This window comes from Phyllostomus discolor, chromosome 1 (genome assembly GCF_004126475.2).
Source record: "Phyllostomus discolor isolate MPI-MPIP mPhyDis1 chromosome 1, mPhyDis1.pri.v3, whole genome shotgun sequence".
Taxonomy (NCBI): Eukaryota; Metazoa; Chordata; class Mammalia; order Chiroptera; family Phyllostomidae; genus Phyllostomus; species Phyllostomus discolor.
The window spans coordinates 155,926,247-155,942,176 of record NC_040903.2 but is presented as its reverse complement, the minus strand read 5'-3'; the positions used below and the strand labels follow the sequence as shown (position 1 = coordinate 155,942,176).

Genomic DNA, 15,930 nt, shown 5'->3' with positions numbered 1-15,930 from the left:
TCATGGGGCCTCCAGCTGGAGAAGGGGAACAGAGCCCAGGTCTCCCAAGGGCTGGAATCTGACAGCCTCCATCTAGGAATTGAAGTTTGAGATTTCAGCCCCTGCCCCATACCTCACACTTTGGGCTCCTCCTTGGTCTTGGACTCACCAGAACTCTCCATCCTCCGTGACCTGGTGCTGCAGACGGGCCTTCTCATCTTTGTCCACAAAGCCCCAGTCCTTCCACCTGGAGGGGAAATTCAGGAATTATGGAAGGAGGGAGGGAAGGCCTGATGTGGGTTGGAGGGGATAGGAGGTATCGGAGAAATACAAAGAAGTTCCGAGAGTGACCCATCCATCTTCAAACTGTGGCCAGTGTGAACCATTGCAACACAAAATCTGATCTATCCCCTCATTGTAAAACCCAGGCGTTGCTTTCCACCAGTCTCAGGGTTAGAACCAAACTCCTTAGATGGGTTTATAACAGCTTGACACTTCTCTGGATGACTCTTTTTTACCCCTCCCACACTTTAGTTTAGGAGTTGGGCTCTGGAAATAAATAAACTGAGATTCCAATTTAATAATAACCAGTACCAACTATGGAACCATGGATAAGTCACTTAACCTCTCTTAGCTTCTGTTTTCTCAGCTGCAAAAGGGGAGTGACTGTATGTTACCTGCTCACAGGGCTGTGAGGGGCAGTACATGAAACAGTGCCTGCAAGACCTGTAGGACAGTGCCCATCATCTAATGAATGACTGTCTGGGGTTCTAAGAGAAAGCCCAGGCGAGCAAACATCTCCTTGCCCCTGCCAGCCTGGGAAACAGCCTAGCCTGTGTTTTTCAGGGCTGGGCAGTTTTACACACTCACCCTCCTGAAGAGTGAGGAAAGGGAGCACACTTGTGTCTCGGGCACACTGAGGAGAATGAAACTGGACTGGGTGGACCGTGGAAAGGTAAGGGATTGAGGTGCTTAGTCTCAGAGGCTGGAAGGGAAATGGAGAGTCCTGAGACCCAAAGGAGGGACACAGCAGGGAGGGGGGTCTCCCCTTGAGTGACCCGGGGCTGAGGCTCTCTTGTCAGCAGTTCCTGCAGCGGAGGCCTTGGCAGGAGGTGGGTTAAGGCTGGACACCAAGCTCTGAGGCTGGAGAACACAGCGAGGTCCCCAGGGGTCACTCAGGCCACTGGAGCAGACAACTGATGGGGCGCCGAGGTCCCAGAGCACACAGCCTCGTTCTAACGCCACTCCCTTTAGGCAACCTTTCCTGCCTTCCTGCCCTGCCCAAACTAGGGGAGGGGGTACCTCCTTGTGACCCTTACCGTTGGCACTTATCTCAATTGTTATTAGTGTTTGCCTGTCTTTCCACTGGGCCTTAAAGTCTACAGGGGTAGGGCCTGTGTCTCTGTGCTCATTTCCAAGTCCCTAGACAGTAGTCTGGGGCCTGGCGCCCGCTCATCACTGGGGAAGTGAGGCTCTGCCGAGTGGACAAGAGAAAGAAACCGCAGGAGACAAGGACCGGCACCTTATCACAGTCTCTTGAGGGAGGGATATCCCAGGTGCTCAGACCCGTGCCTGCTATTCGGTAGGTGCTCAGTACAGGGGTGGCTGAGTGAACCAGTAATTTGGTGCCCTGGGAAGAGAGGCATGTTGAGGTAACCCTGGAGCTGGGGGGGAGGTGGGAGGGCACACACAGCCTGGGTGTGTCCTGCTCAGCTGCTGAGCCCTGTTCTGCCCTCTTGGGAGTAACAGAGGCGCCTAAGGAGCTGCCCTCCATACTGTAAGGCAGTCAGGGTGGGACGGCAGGGCTTTGTACCTGTTCTGGAGCCTTTATCATAAGTTTCCTAGGCTTGGAATTTTTGCTGCCCCCAGTCTAGTGCTCTCAGTGATAAGCAGTGAAGTTCTCTGCAAGGGCCCGTGAGCCCTTCTGTGGGGACGGCCCGGGAGAGGAAATCTGAGCACTGGCTGAGCACTCTCCCAATGCGACCGAGTTTCCTCCTCCTAACAGCTCGCCAGGGAAGAGCTGATATTGTTCCCATTTTACAGGTGAGGTAACAGGGACCCCGAGAAGGGAAGTCACTTGTCTAGACCCCCTGCATTAACAGTCCCCTCCTACCTGGACCTAACTCATGCTTTCTAGAATCTTCCTTCCCAGCCAATGGCCATTAGCCAGCTCTCTGGCTCCCAGGCTCCACTGGCTCCTCGAGGCTCTTCACTGGAGCCCGCGCCCCCTCTTCTCTTCCAGGGGTCATTGGTTTTGGAGGTAATTTTAGCCCCAGCCCTTGTAGTGCTCTTGCGGCCTTGTGCCCAGCCCAGGCTCGCCCAGGCCCTGTCATCCCTGCTCCTGGAGTCCCCTCACCTACCCGTCACTCCAGGAGCCGTTCCACTCCACCTGGCCCCAGGGGTTCCGCAGCCGCACCAGCTTCACCTTCTCATCCTTGAACGTGGTCTTGGGCAAAAGAGAAAATGCGCTCACAGTCTGGAGCCTTTCTGGAAAGGGGGTCTTCTGTCTTGCCCTGAAAGCTGAGATGGGGATGGGGAGAAAACTCCGTACAGGGGGCCACCCTGCCTGGTCCTGCTGAAGGAAACTAATCAGAAGCGTCCTGTGGAATGGCAGAGTGAGGGGTCAGAACCTAAGAACTGAGTCCTCGCAAGTCAGGGCTTGGCCATTGCCTCACTGTCTTCTCAGAAGCGACTTCCCTAGTGAACATCCTGCTCCTACGAGCTTCGGGGGAGGAGGCAGGGCATGTACTGCAGGGCCCTGCTAGCGCATGAGCTGTCTGTGTGTGAATTAGGAAAAATGCCCCTGCTGGCTGGGGAACTGCAGACAGATGTGCCCTCTAGATGGGCCAATCAGGAGCCAGGTGCGCCTCCCTGCAGCCTGCTGTGCGCTGCTGCTCTGGATGGCTGCCCCCTCTGTCCACCCCCGAGTGCAGGGCACAGCCTCACTGAGTACGTGCTACTGCTACGGGGCTGACAAGGTTCCCGTCTCTGATGTGATGCAATAAAGGCAAATAAAGGCAAAAGAGCGAACTGTTTGGCACAAGAACCCATGAAATCAACTCCATAAATCCAAAGTGGCTTCCATGTGTTCCTTGGAAATGTTGGGGGGAAATGGTTGCCTTTAGCACTGAGAACGAAGATGAACTGGGCACCATCTGGTGGCAAGATCCTCTCCGGAGAGTCCCAGTGGCCCCTCTAACCCCAGGCCAGGCGTCTGGCCTGAGCCTCCAGGGATCACCTGATCAGAGGCACGCTCTTTAGCCACAAAGGGACACAGAGAGCTAAGTCCTGACCTCAGCTGCTTGATCCAAGGAGCTCCTCAAGTCCCACCCTGCCAAGCCTCGCCAGGCTCACCTCCTCCAGCCCGGTGACAGAGTAGGCGTGTCCTTTGACTAGCCCACAGGCCATTCTGGTCTCATACTGAACTGGAACAATGGTCTGTGGAGCGAAAACCAGACAGCCTGTCAGGGCTTGTGAAGCAAGAGCTCTGCCGCCTGAGACGAGATTCGCACTAGTTCATTTTCTGGGTTCTGCATGAATGAGGACCCCTCCCTGCCCTGAAAGCGTGCCCTGGCCAGCAGAAGGCTCTTACATGCTATAGGAGACACATTAGGAATATAATTCTTATTGGCACATTAAGAATATAAAGCTAACTGAAAAAAAAAAAAGCTGTGTTGCAAAGAGGTACATACAGCATGACAACATTAAAAATAAAGATTTAGATTAAGTATATGCATAGAAAAAATCTTGGGAGGACAATACTAAAAGTTAATGAACAGCTACTACCTTTAGATGGGGAAAGATGGGTGAGTTTTCTTCTGTTTTGCCATGTGGCTCAGCGCCCTCAGTGAGCTTGTACTACTTGTGAGAGTGCCAGAATATGGGCTCACTTTGTTCACTAGCTTAGTGAACAAAGAGGAGAGGATCTTTTTTTGGTTTGCTGGAATAGCTGGCACCTAGTGGGAGCTTCATGCATATGTGTTGAATGAGTAAATAAATGAATTAGAAGAGGAGAAACATTTTTAAATGAATGAAGCCCCCCTTGCCTCTCTTCCTGTTAATCCGTTATCAGAGAAGCAGCCCGGACCACGAAGCAGGGGCTCCCATAGAGATGTCCCCCAAGTCCTGTCTCTCCCACCCTCGGGAGCCTCGGACGGGACAAATTATCCCAACTCAGACCCGGGGAAGGCCTCGGGCGCAGGTCTGTGTGAGGCACTGGCTGCTGAAGGGAGCGCGGCGCCCACAGGGCTGGGGCATGCGCGGTGGAGGGGCAGGCGTTCCTGACACGCGGAGGCTACACACCCGGGTCGGTCTGTCATCTGAGCCTGTGGGGAGGAGGTCTGAGTCTCTGAGCAGCGAGTTATCCATATTTCTCACCATCCGCGCAATCAACTCCCCCATTTTCAGCCCGGAAGGAGAGGTTCCATAGGTCATGTTTGTGCCATCCTGGGGCCCAATGGGAGGGGCGGGGGGCAGTCAGGAGAAGGAGAGAGAACAAAGAAGGTGATACAAAGGGAAGAAGACCGAAGGAAGGGAGGGGTAGACAACAGAAAAGAGGAGAGAGAAACAGCATGAATGGAGAAAAGTGAGAAACGGTTCATCTATGGATGGTTAACGTCAGCTGGTCTTGCCAAGCTGTCCTGTCCACGGGAGCGCTGGGAGAGGAAGGAGCAGTCACTCAGCTTGAGAAAGTACCAAGTCACATTGAGCAGCCCCCAGGGCGGCCGTGTCTCCCGAAACTCATGAGGCCTGGACAGTCTGCAGTCTCTTCACCCTCAGCTCGGGTCTCAGTGCAAACCACACCGTTGCGCTGAGAGGAGACTGCAGGCCGAGCTTCTCCCAGAGAAGTCTCCCTGAGACTACACACAAGGCCCAGGCCTGCGTGTGAGATGCGGTCAAAGCCTGGTGACGGAGAGGCTTTCTTAGAGCACCATGGACTTGTGTCCACAGCCAGGTGTGTGGCCAGCTTCATGGGGGCATGCTGGGCCTGAGCAGCCCCAGCCACGGAGGCCCACACCACCACAGGCCCCTGGACCCACTCCTGGCATTCCAGGGCTTGTGTATCCTCATCCTCTCTCTATTGAAACCCCCCGGGAACTCTTCTACTTGAGACAGGCTCAGTGTTCAAAGTTGAGAGTAGTTCCTGCTTCCTAAAACAAAACGTTCACCCTGTCCCAGAGGAGAACCCTGCTCAGCTCATCACTGGGTAAGGCTTTCTGACATTTGGGGCTCCCTGCCCTGCACCCCATCCCCCAGACTTACGTCAATGGAGCAGCCCATGAGGGAGCCTCTCTCGATGGCTTTCTTCATGATCTTGTACATGTCCCTGGGAGCATCCTTGATCTCAAAAAACTCTGTCACCCCTCCTGTGAAGTCCTCCATGGCCTCTGTCGTGTTCCCACCTTTCAGAGCTTCGTAGGAACCGTGGAGCCTTGAAGAGAGGATGGAGACCAATCTGGGTCACAGGTTTCTGGGGAACATGACCCCCAGGCGCCACTGCCACCAGAGCTTTACTCTTCAGTCCTGTGCTGTTTTCCCACCAGTTCTCCAAATCCCCTGTAAGCCAACGGGCAGGTGCCAGGATTCCCTTTCTTCACAGAGGGGAAACTGAGCTCCAGAGGCAAAGGGACTCACCCCAGGCCACAGACTGCCTGAGCACTGGGACCGGAAACTAGCTATCCCTGCTCCCTGATAGTTCTCTTTCTGTTATACCCTGAACCCTGAGGTAGGGCCTCATGGAAGCCATCAGCAGCTTGGGCTGAGACACGCTATGGCTTTATTAATATACTGCAAGCTCACGAGGTTAGGCTGAGCAAGACCCTGGAAGCTGAGCTCCAGAGATATGATGCCTGGATCCAGGACTTGTAACACTACCACAAAGACAGAATTAAAGAGCTCACCCTGGGAAGCTAAAGCTAGAGTTGCCACACATGTCTTCATTTCTGTTCTTAAACATAGTGCTTTCAGTGAGAGCAGTTTCTGCCTAGACCTGATCTCTGACTTCGGGTCACAAAGGAACACACACACACACACACACACACACCTCTTCTCACGAGTGGTTTCTAGACTTGCCTCACATTTGAAAGTGTTGCCTTACTTAGCATACGCCTTCTCCAGCAGAGCGCTCCAGAACTCATTGCGGTGGTTGGATTTGGTGAAAACCAGCTGGTCATTGTAAGTCGGCAGGCAGTCATCAATGACCACGTCCACCCAGTCTCCATAGCGCCAGAACTGCACGGAAGAGTCATCCACAGGTTACCACTGGCCCATATTCCCACCCAGCGTTCCTTAGAGTCTCTTTGGCCACAGAGCAGTCCCATTTCCTCAGCTCTGCGTCTTGGTGCTTGTTCACACTCTTCTGGGTTGGAGATGTGTGAATGTTTCTCTGACTGGACTATGAGCTCCTTGAAGGCAGGAAGTGAGCTACAAACCACTTTGTCCCTTCCACAGGGTACAGCCCCAGACTAGGACAGTAGGTGCTCTGTGAATATCTGAAGACTTGGAATTTTCATTCTCCAGCTCAGTGAGTCTGGGGTGGGGCCTAGGTACCCAGTACCTTTAGGTATCTCAACTGATTCTAATATACAGCCAGGCTTGGGAACTACTGGTCTGGGTGGAGGTGATGTACTGTTCTGTGTATTTCTCATGACAAAACAAGGTAGAAATTGCTGCTGAACAAGGATTGGCATGGAAGATAAAGACCCCAGAACATACTCTGACCAAAGCAGGAAAATTGTTCAATAATTGCAAACCTGATGTTCTTTTCTGAACAACTCAGTTTTAACTGAAGAAAGCCAAACATGGTATAATTTTCTTCTAATGAATTTTTTCCTCCATATTGACACAAGGGCAAAAATCTGTCTGGTGTTTATATTTACATCCCTTTAGATATCAGACCCTTTAAACGCCAGAGGGGAATTAGCAGCTTGATGGCACAGGGGAGAAAAAAGTTCAGGGCCTGGCCGCCTTGCCCGTGCTCGGACAGACGGCAGCTGGGGCAAGCTAACCCTGACCCTGAAGAGGAGACCTTTCTGGGGCCTTCAGTCCCGAGGTACAGGATCAGCAGGTGCCTTAACCGACAGTTGGGTCAGTCCCAAGATATTCAGAGCCTCCTGGGCTAGAGACAGATGGACGCCGCAGAAGCCTGGAATCCGCTGGATCCCCCCACACAGAACTCACTTAGTTTGGGGCCAGCACGGGGATTTGGCTCTATGCCAGGACAAGCTGGCTCCAGGAAATGTGCAATGGCTGACTGATTCTGGAACTAAGACTCATTTCTGGGCCAAACCAGAAGCCTAGTTCCCAGAATAACCAGATTTTTCTTCCAGACTTTTCTTCCTGTGTTTCTTCCAGAACACAGAAGAGGTGAGTGAAAGACCTGCCTTACATGGAAACAAGTAAACAGGAGTCACAGTTGTAGATGGGGTTTTCTTCACAACCGAAAGGACCCTGTGGATTCCCAGGGCTGATATCCCAGGGACTGACGAGAGCAGAGCCTTGAGTAATAACAAAGCAGCCAGCCAGCTGGAGTGGCAAAAATAACCCCACAGGCCAGCAAACAGGATGTCTTCCTCCTTTTCTGGGGCATAGCCAAAGGTGTGTGGGGGGAGTGTGGGGGCAGAAATAAACAATTGCTTCCTCACAGGTTCGGGCCCTGAAGGGGGTCACCGCCCACAGCTACTGCAGGGAGGGTGTGTGGAACCTTTCTGGAGCCACGGGGAAGTCAAGCCCAGGAGACCAGTGGTGAGCGGGTGGCAGCTGGCCACTCCCGTGACCTCACCTGGAAGTGGAAGATCCCCGCATAGTTTTCAGTGAAAGTTTGATCGTGGGGTATGACTCGGAAAAGCAGGTGCTTGTTCAGGGTCAGACAAGCGATGGCTGCGAGAAACCAGCAGTCCCCTGCAGGCAAACACGGTGCACAGGTCAGAGGAAGGGCCTGTACTCCAGGCCAGAAAGGGACCCAATCCCAGGGCTGCTCCACTGCTCTGAAGAGCAGGGTTCAAGTGGTGCTCGCTGTCCTACTTCCAGATCTGACCTCTCGGAGGTGGCGACCAGGGGAGGGGTCTGACAGCAGTCCCCTGGCAATGTGGTCTGCTTAGCAGGGTTACTTACGCCTTCCGGAGTGGTTTTCCTGGAGGCTGTTGGCAATTCCTCCAGGAACTGCAACATAAACTCACTTCCTTCTTGGGCCTCAGTGGAGACAGAGTCACGATTATTTCCAACACCTATGGGAAATCTGCCCTGCCCTCTATTTGCAAGGTGAGTCCATCTCCCCTTCTGACCCCAGCGGAGACAGCATGTGTCATCAGCCTAGCAGGTTTGTAATGTAAGGAGTCTGGCTGCTGCTCTGGAACCAGTCTGCAGGGGGCGCTAAGACATTGCTGGTAATGGAATGAGACGGGAACATTTTCTTACTCAACTTCCTGGCAGAGTCCTGTATGTAGTGGGAGGTGACACTTTGCTCTGTGTGTGTGTGTGTGTGTGTGTGAGAGAGAGAGAGAGAGAGAGAGAGAGAGAGAGAGAGAGAGAGAGAAACACATGCCCAAGGGGCATGCCTGGTACCCTGACTGTCACAGAACTGCCTTCTAAGTTGAGGGGGGCTAGGTTACAGCATGTAAGCCCTTCATTTTGCTGTGTGGGCCGTGAGAGCAACTTTGAGACAGCCCCCTGTCTGCTGGTCTCCCTGGGCAGCCAGCCTGTCCTTTGAAATAGTGTATTGGTTAGAAAGTCCAGATTACTAGCTCGCTCAAGGCTCCGCAAGCTGCCACCCCTCAGGTGTGAAACCTAGATATCCAAAACCTCCTCAGCCTCTCCTTCAGGGACCAAATTAGTCATATTCCTTTCTTTTGGTAGGTGCCCTTTATTCTCAAGTTTTACATCATGTCTGTGGATATTCTCTCCAACTTGACTCCACAGAGCTTCCCTGCAGTCCACACCAAAGGCGGCAGGCATGTTCTGAACGAGAGGCAGAGAGAGAGGACGGTCCGAAGGGGCAGCCAGGCTGGCTAGCCAGATGCTTATCCACAAGCAAGTGTCGTCTCTATTGAAAGACTCTTCTAATATGGAGCTATTATTCTGGGGCAATTTAAATGGGAGTTTGAGTTACAGACACTCATTTTGGTAATGCGTTTTCTGGAAGATTGTGTGTATACATAGATTCTATGTGCCAAAGGGATGTGCTTGGTCCACAGGTTCAGAGCGGTCTGTAAGGAAGATGGGGACGGTCAGAAGCAGGGCGTTTGTCTTGCTGAGTGGGGTGTGGACTGCTCAAGAGTCCTGAGGGACAGCTGCAGAATGAGGTCTACTTCCTGTGACACATGGCAAACGAACTAATGACAAATGTGGGAGGAACAGAAAGTAAATGAAGCAATCACCAGCACACAAGGCAGCATCATAAAAACCTCCTCCCGAAAATTCATTAAAAACAAAAACAGATTATTGTCCCTTTACTTCCTGTAAAGGGATCACACCTGTTAACCACCCCGTGATTGTTCAGCTCGATGTGACCCAAGGAACATTCCTACCTAATTCTCCTTGACAGATGTCAGTTCTGTTGGCCCCACCAATGATAAATCGGGGATTCTCGCAAATTTCCTGCAGAACAAAAAGGAAAGAATAACAGCAGTTGTAGCTATTACTCACTGAGGTCCAATGTGTGGTGCTGGCATCATGTATCAGGAGTATTACACACACTGCTTGTTTAAGCCTCCAAAAACATCCTGTTAATTGGATACTATCATTCTCATTTTTCGGGTAAGGAAACCAAGGCTCAGAGAGGTTAAGAAACTTGCCCAAGGACACACAGCCAGTGAGAGGTACAAGCCAAAAGTATAGCTCCTTTCCCTGTTGTTCCACTCTGCTCCCTCACACTGACATGCTCTCTTACTAAGGATGCAACCCCAGAGCACAGCATCTTTACTGTCACAGCTTTGGCAAAGGGACAACAGAAGGCACGGCTTTTGTTTTTGTCTTTTCTTGTGACAGGAAAAGAGACCTAGGAGGGAAAATAAGCATCTGTCTTCCAAGATGTGGCAGCAGATATTTAGAGTCAGCGTGCATCCCAGGCCCACAGAACTGGAGAGCAGGGAGAGCAGAGAATGGATTCGGCGTGTGCCCTGCAGGCCTCCCTTTCTCTTGGAGGGAGCACTTCTTCACTTAAACTAGCTTGGTACCTCTGGCCCCAGCAGTTGTGTGAGGCCCCACAGAGGCTTTTGTTTGTGTTTGGATGTGTCTTATGTTTTGTATTTTAGCTTTTTAAATTTGAAATCATGTGTAGATTCTGTTTTTGACTTTAACACCATTCTTTGCAGCTCTGCGAAGCTTGTGCTCCCTGCCACACAGCCCTCTCTCCCTGCCGTTGCCGTCCCCCACCTTCCCTGTCCCCAGGCCCATCAAAACAACCCAATGCACCCAGCGAGCTGAGGCTCCCTCCTCTCATGGAGCTGTCCCTCCTACTAGATGGAAAATCTTGCCTAGACCATGCCACACACTCCTGTCATAGAAAACTGTTAATGCAACGGAAGGATAAACCAAAACCAATAATTTTTTAAAAGGTTACGTACAGAGGGGAGGAAGGGAAGAAAATGATGGGAAGTAAAACTGAATATAACTGTTTGAAAATAGTTTGACTTCTGAATCATGTACATTTTTACAGAATTAAAAGCCAAAAGTCAAGAAAAGATCATTTTAAAAAGCAGCTGAAAGCAGTTTGAAGCAAAAGAACCCAACCGCATATCAAGTTGATGACATGACCACACCCATGAAAAGAGTGAGCCCAAGGGACTTCAAATGTAACATTTTGACTGTTTACCATTTTTGGGTTATATCCTAAGGTAAAAATCCAAAACTATAATAATATAAACCATAAGAAATAGTAATAAAACCCTTTGCAACATCATGGATGGAACTGGAGAGCATTATGTTAAGTGAAACAAGCCAGGCAGTGAAGGACAAATACCCTATGATCTCATCTTCAACTGAAACATAATCAACAAAACAAACAAGCAAGCAAAATATAACCAGACACATTGAAATTAAGAACAATCTGACAGTAACCAGAGGGGAAGTGGGAGGGGATAATGGGGGGAAGGGTTTTCAGGAAACCAAGGGGGAGGGTGGAAGCAAGGGAGGGAGGTGGGGATGGCTGGGGTTGGGGGAAGTGGTGGGGAAAAATGCAGACAACTATAATTGGACAACAATAAAATAATTAAAATTTTTTTCATTTAGAACTAAAAAAAGAAAAATGAAATAATATTGTTCTTATTTCAAAACTTTGATATGTATATTATAGGATAAAGTAAATAAGAACTTATGTTAATGTCATTAGGAACCAACCTTGTTTTTATTGTAAAAAAGTATGTAAGATTATAAAATTGAATAATTTAAGTAACAACCCTGAAGTGTTAAGTTGAAATGAATATAAAACTTATGATTTATATTTGTCTCTTTAAAAAAATATTTCCTATCTCTATTCACTAAAAAAAAACAAATACAAAATAAAAAACAAGAAGCAATAACAATCTTGTGAACTTCCCATCAAGAAGGAAGCATGGGTGAACATGGTTCACCTCTTTGTACAACTACATCAAAATTACAACTAAACTATAGTACAACCATCATTCAGAACTGTCAGAAATTGAGCTGAATGGAAGTCCTACAACTATGGAATTAAAGAAGAAACCACATCGAGATGGTAGGAGGGGCAAAGATGCTGAATGGGTTTGTCCCACACCCATGAGTGGTGGATAAAAATCGGTAGGGACATCTCAGGAGTGAGGGGTCCCAGCCCCATGCCAGGCCTCACAGCCCAAGGTTCCAGTACCAAGGAAGATAAGTCTCTATAAGTTCTGGCTGTAAAAACCAGTGGGGACTGACGATATGGAAAACAAACTTCTGGAGTCCTAGGAAGTTCCTCTTAAAGGGCCCATGCACAGACTTACTTGGGCTTACTCCCTGTGAGCTCCAGAATGGGGGCAGCAGATTGGAGGGCATCAGAGACATATAAGGAGATGAGTTGTTTAGCCTCAGGGTGAGATCTGGGTAGCAGCTTTCTCCCAGACAGGGGTGCTGGTGGTGGCCATTGTTCCTTTTCTGAGTCCTCCCCCCCACAGAACCAGCAGGTGGGCACCATATCTGAAGCTCCATCAACCTGGCTCACACTGTTTGTCCCACCCTGATGATTCCCTGAGGCCCAAACCACCCAAATTTCAGGCCCACTCAATCTGTTTCCAGTGTTTTTTTCTAAATGAATGGCTTATCTTGACCACTGCTTCAGATTTTCCTAAATTTTCTCAAACAAGCAGCATCTGGCTTCAGCAATGCCCATACCTCATGCTAAGTTGCCCCAGCCCTGGCACTGGCAACAGCTGGTCTTATTTCACAGCTTGGCCTTGCCTGCACACCTCCAAGACCAGCACAAGTAGCAGCCATCCGCTGATTGCTTTGTAGCTTATGCTGTGTGACACCAGACAGACACAGATGGTGGCTGGCCTTGTACATGTCAACAGCAATCATGGCTCAACTACAATAGGAGGATGTACACATGCCACATGGTGGGCAAACCTTCAGTACCCAGCTGGGTAATAGGGGAAGGCTGTGCCACTGGACACAATAGGACATTTACTACATTAGTCCACTCTACCAAGCCAGGAAGATGTAGCAGCTCTACCCAATACACAGAAACAAACAGGGAGGCTGCCAAAATGAGGAGACAACGAAACATGGTCCAAATGAAAGAAAAGAACAAAACTCCAGAAAAAGAACTAAACAAAATGGAAATGAGCAAACTACCAGATGCAGAGTTCAAAACACTGGTTATAAAGATGCTCAATGAACTTAGTGAGGAACTCACAGCACACACACACAAAAAAATCCAATCAGAAATGAAGGATACACTAATTGAAATAAAGAACAATTTACGGAGAATCAATAGTAGAGTGGATGAAGCTGAGAATCAAATCACCAATTTGGAATATAAGGAAGCAAAAAACAACTAATCAGGGCAGCAAGAAGAAAACAGAATCTAAAAAATGAGGATGGTATAAGGAGCCTCTGGGACAACTTCAGGTGTATCAATATTTGTATTATGGCAGTGACAGAAGGAGAAGAAAGAGAATAAGAAATGAAGCAAGGGGAGGAGAGGAAATGATACTCCTATTAACTGAGCCACCTGACTGGGGCAAACTTTTTTTTAATACCTCCATCGTTAAAATATTTTAATTTTAGATATAGAGGGGAAGGGAGGAAGAGAGAGAGGGAGAGAAGCATCGATGTAAGAAAGAAACATCAGTTGGTTGCCTCTCATACATGTCCCAATTAGGGATCGAACCCATAACCCAGGCGTGTGCACTGACCAGAAATTGAACCCAGAACCTTTCTGTCCAAGGGGCAACACTTCAACCAACTGAGCTATACCAGCCAGGGCATCATTAAAATATTTTGAACATGCAAGTATTCTTATAAGTTATAAGTTATATTAATGTATATTATCCTAACATATAATGTACATTATAAAATAAACAAAAACATACATTTAAATGGATAGTCTACAACAGATATATGTAGCAGACTTCTGGTCAAGAACTTTCTAAAATTAATGACAGTTAGCAAACCACAGATCCACGACAAAGCATCAAGCAGAGTAAATACCAGTAAAACAAAACAAAACAAAACAAAATAAAGCAAAACTACATTTAGGCATATCATATTCAAACTTCAAATAATCAAATACAAAGAAAAAATCTTTAAAAAAGACAAGAGGGGAAAATAAAAACCTTTCCTTTTGAGAAACAAAGATAAAAATTACAGCAGACTTGTCTTCAGAAACTCTACAAACAAGGAAGATTGGATTGCTATATTTAAATTGGTGAAAAACAGCCCTGGCTGGTGTAGCTCAGTAGGTTGAGCATGGGCTGCAAACCAAAGGGTTACTGGTTCAGTTCCCAGTCAGGGCACATGCCTGGGTTGTGGGCCAGGTTCCCAGTGGGGGCATGTGAGAGGCAACTACACATTTATGTTTCTTCCCTCTCTTACTCCCTCCCTTCTTTCTAAAAATATATAAATAAAACCTTTTAGAACAAAAAGAAAGAAAATCTCACCAACTTAGAACTCTATATGCAGAGTGATTATCATTCGAAACCAAGGAGAATAAACTCCCAGACAAATAAAATCAGTGGCAATTCATTGCCAGCAGACTTGCCTTGCAAGAAATGTTTAAGTTCTTCCAGGAGAAAGAAAATGACGTAGGTCAGAAACCGAGACCTACATAAAGGAAGACATCAGAGAAGGAAAAAATTCAGGTAAAATAAAACTTTTATTTTTCTTATTCTTAATCTAAAGATAACTTTGTTTAAAGTAATAATAATAACAACAGTGAATTGAGTAATTATAGCATATAGATTAGTAAAATTAATGACAGTAATAGTATAAAGGAAGGAAGAGTAGAATGGGAATTTTCTATTAGAAGGTATTAGACTACATATATATAATGATGTAGTGTTATTTGAAGGTGGAATTAGATTAGTTTTAAGTGTGCATTGGAAACTCTGACCATTAACATTTTAAAACAAGAAGTATTATGATATACTTAAGAGAGGAGATAAAATGGAATTATATACAATACTCAATTAAAACCAGAGAAGGAAGGAAAGGAAGGAAACAGAACAACTGTAACAAATAGAAAGCAATGACCAACATGGTAGATATTCATCCAATTGCAGGATAATCACTTAAATGTTAATGGTCTAAATACATCAATTAAAAGATAACTATTGTGAGGATGAATTTTTTAAAAGCCCAGCTATATGTTGTCTATAAGAAATCACTTTAAATGCAAAGATGCAGATAGCTAGAGAAAGACATACTATGCTATCCCTAATCAAAAGAAAGCTGGAAAATTAATTTCAGACAAAGCAGATTTCATAACAAGGAAAATGACCAGAGATAAAGAGATGCACTACATAATGATAAAGGAGTCATTTCTCTAAGAAAACATACAGCCCCAAATGTGGGTGCACCTAACAGCAGAGTGTTGAAGGACATGAGGCAGAAAGTGACATTTCTGAAAGGAGAAATGGATGAATCTAGTGTTGTAGTTGGAGACTTTAACACCCTTCCCTCAGTAATTATAGATTAAACAGGCAGAAAGTCAGGAAGAATATAGTAGACCTGAGTGGCTCTATCAGTCAACGTGATCTGATTGACAGTTATCGAAAGCTCCATTCAATGGTAGCAGAATACACATTCTTCTCAAGATCATGTACAATAGACCACATTCTGGGCCATGAAACAAACCTCAATGAATCTGAAGAACAGGAATCATAATAAGTATATTTTCAGACCACAGTGAAATAAAACTAGAAATCAATAAGATAATTGGAAAATCTCAAACTATTTAGAAATTAAACAGCATACTTCTAAATGACACATGGATCAAAGAAGAAGGGTCAAGAAATTCCTTTGTCAGCTGAGATGAGCAATGGCAATGACATCCCAGAAGTGATGAGCACACCTACCACTCTGATCTTGGTTTCTAATAACTATTTTCCGATAACAGGTATCAGGGCTCCTTGGGAAAATGGTTGATTCTAGGACTGTGACAGGAAATACATAAAATGAGCCTGGAGCATCTTGTAGCATCAGAAAGTAAGAGAATACACAAAGCAGAGAAACCTCACTACAATAAGGATATGTCGAAGAGACAGAAGTCAACCAAAGGAACTTCCAATGGCTAAAGTTGAAACAATCAGAGCAAGAAATAAAGTAATGTTTGATTATAACACAAAATACAAAATAAATATCCATGAATCCATATTGAAATAAATGAGTGATTGAATGAATGAATAAATAAATAAACAAACAAACAAATGCAGAGAAAACACAAAGTTCCCATGCAGAATTCTCAATACTTTATGTAGACGAAGGGAGGTAGAACATAACTCCCACTTCTTTTTT

The 15,930-nt window shown here is 47.1% G+C and overlaps 1 protein-coding gene across 5 annotated transcripts in view; it reads right to left on the bottom strand.

The window, feature by feature from the left end:
* Positions 1-15,930, bottom strand: part of CAPN3 (calpain 3) — a 44,837-nt gene that overhangs the window by 15,644 nt on the left and 13,263 nt on the right. For 3 of the 5 annotated variants that reach the window (XM_028506443.2, XM_028506444.2, XM_036032175.1), the window contains exons 2-9: positions 9,504-9,573; positions 7,760-7,878; positions 6,077-6,210; positions 5,242-5,410; positions 4,282-4,425; positions 3,334-3,417; positions 2,340-2,425; positions 149-226 (exon numbers count right to left, since the gene is read on the bottom strand). In XM_028506443.2, the coding sequence (XP_028362244.1) occupies positions 149-226; positions 2,340-2,425; positions 3,334-3,417; positions 4,282-4,425; positions 5,242-5,410; positions 6,077-6,210; positions 7,760-7,878; positions 9,504-9,573 (884 nt within the window). The remainder of the gene's footprint in view (positions 1-148; positions 227-2,339; positions 2,426-3,333; positions 3,418-4,281; positions 4,426-5,241; positions 5,411-6,076; positions 6,211-7,759; positions 7,879-9,503; positions 9,574-15,930) is intronic. The other 2 variants (XM_036032178.1, XM_028506446.2) reach the window with 1 other exon arrangement.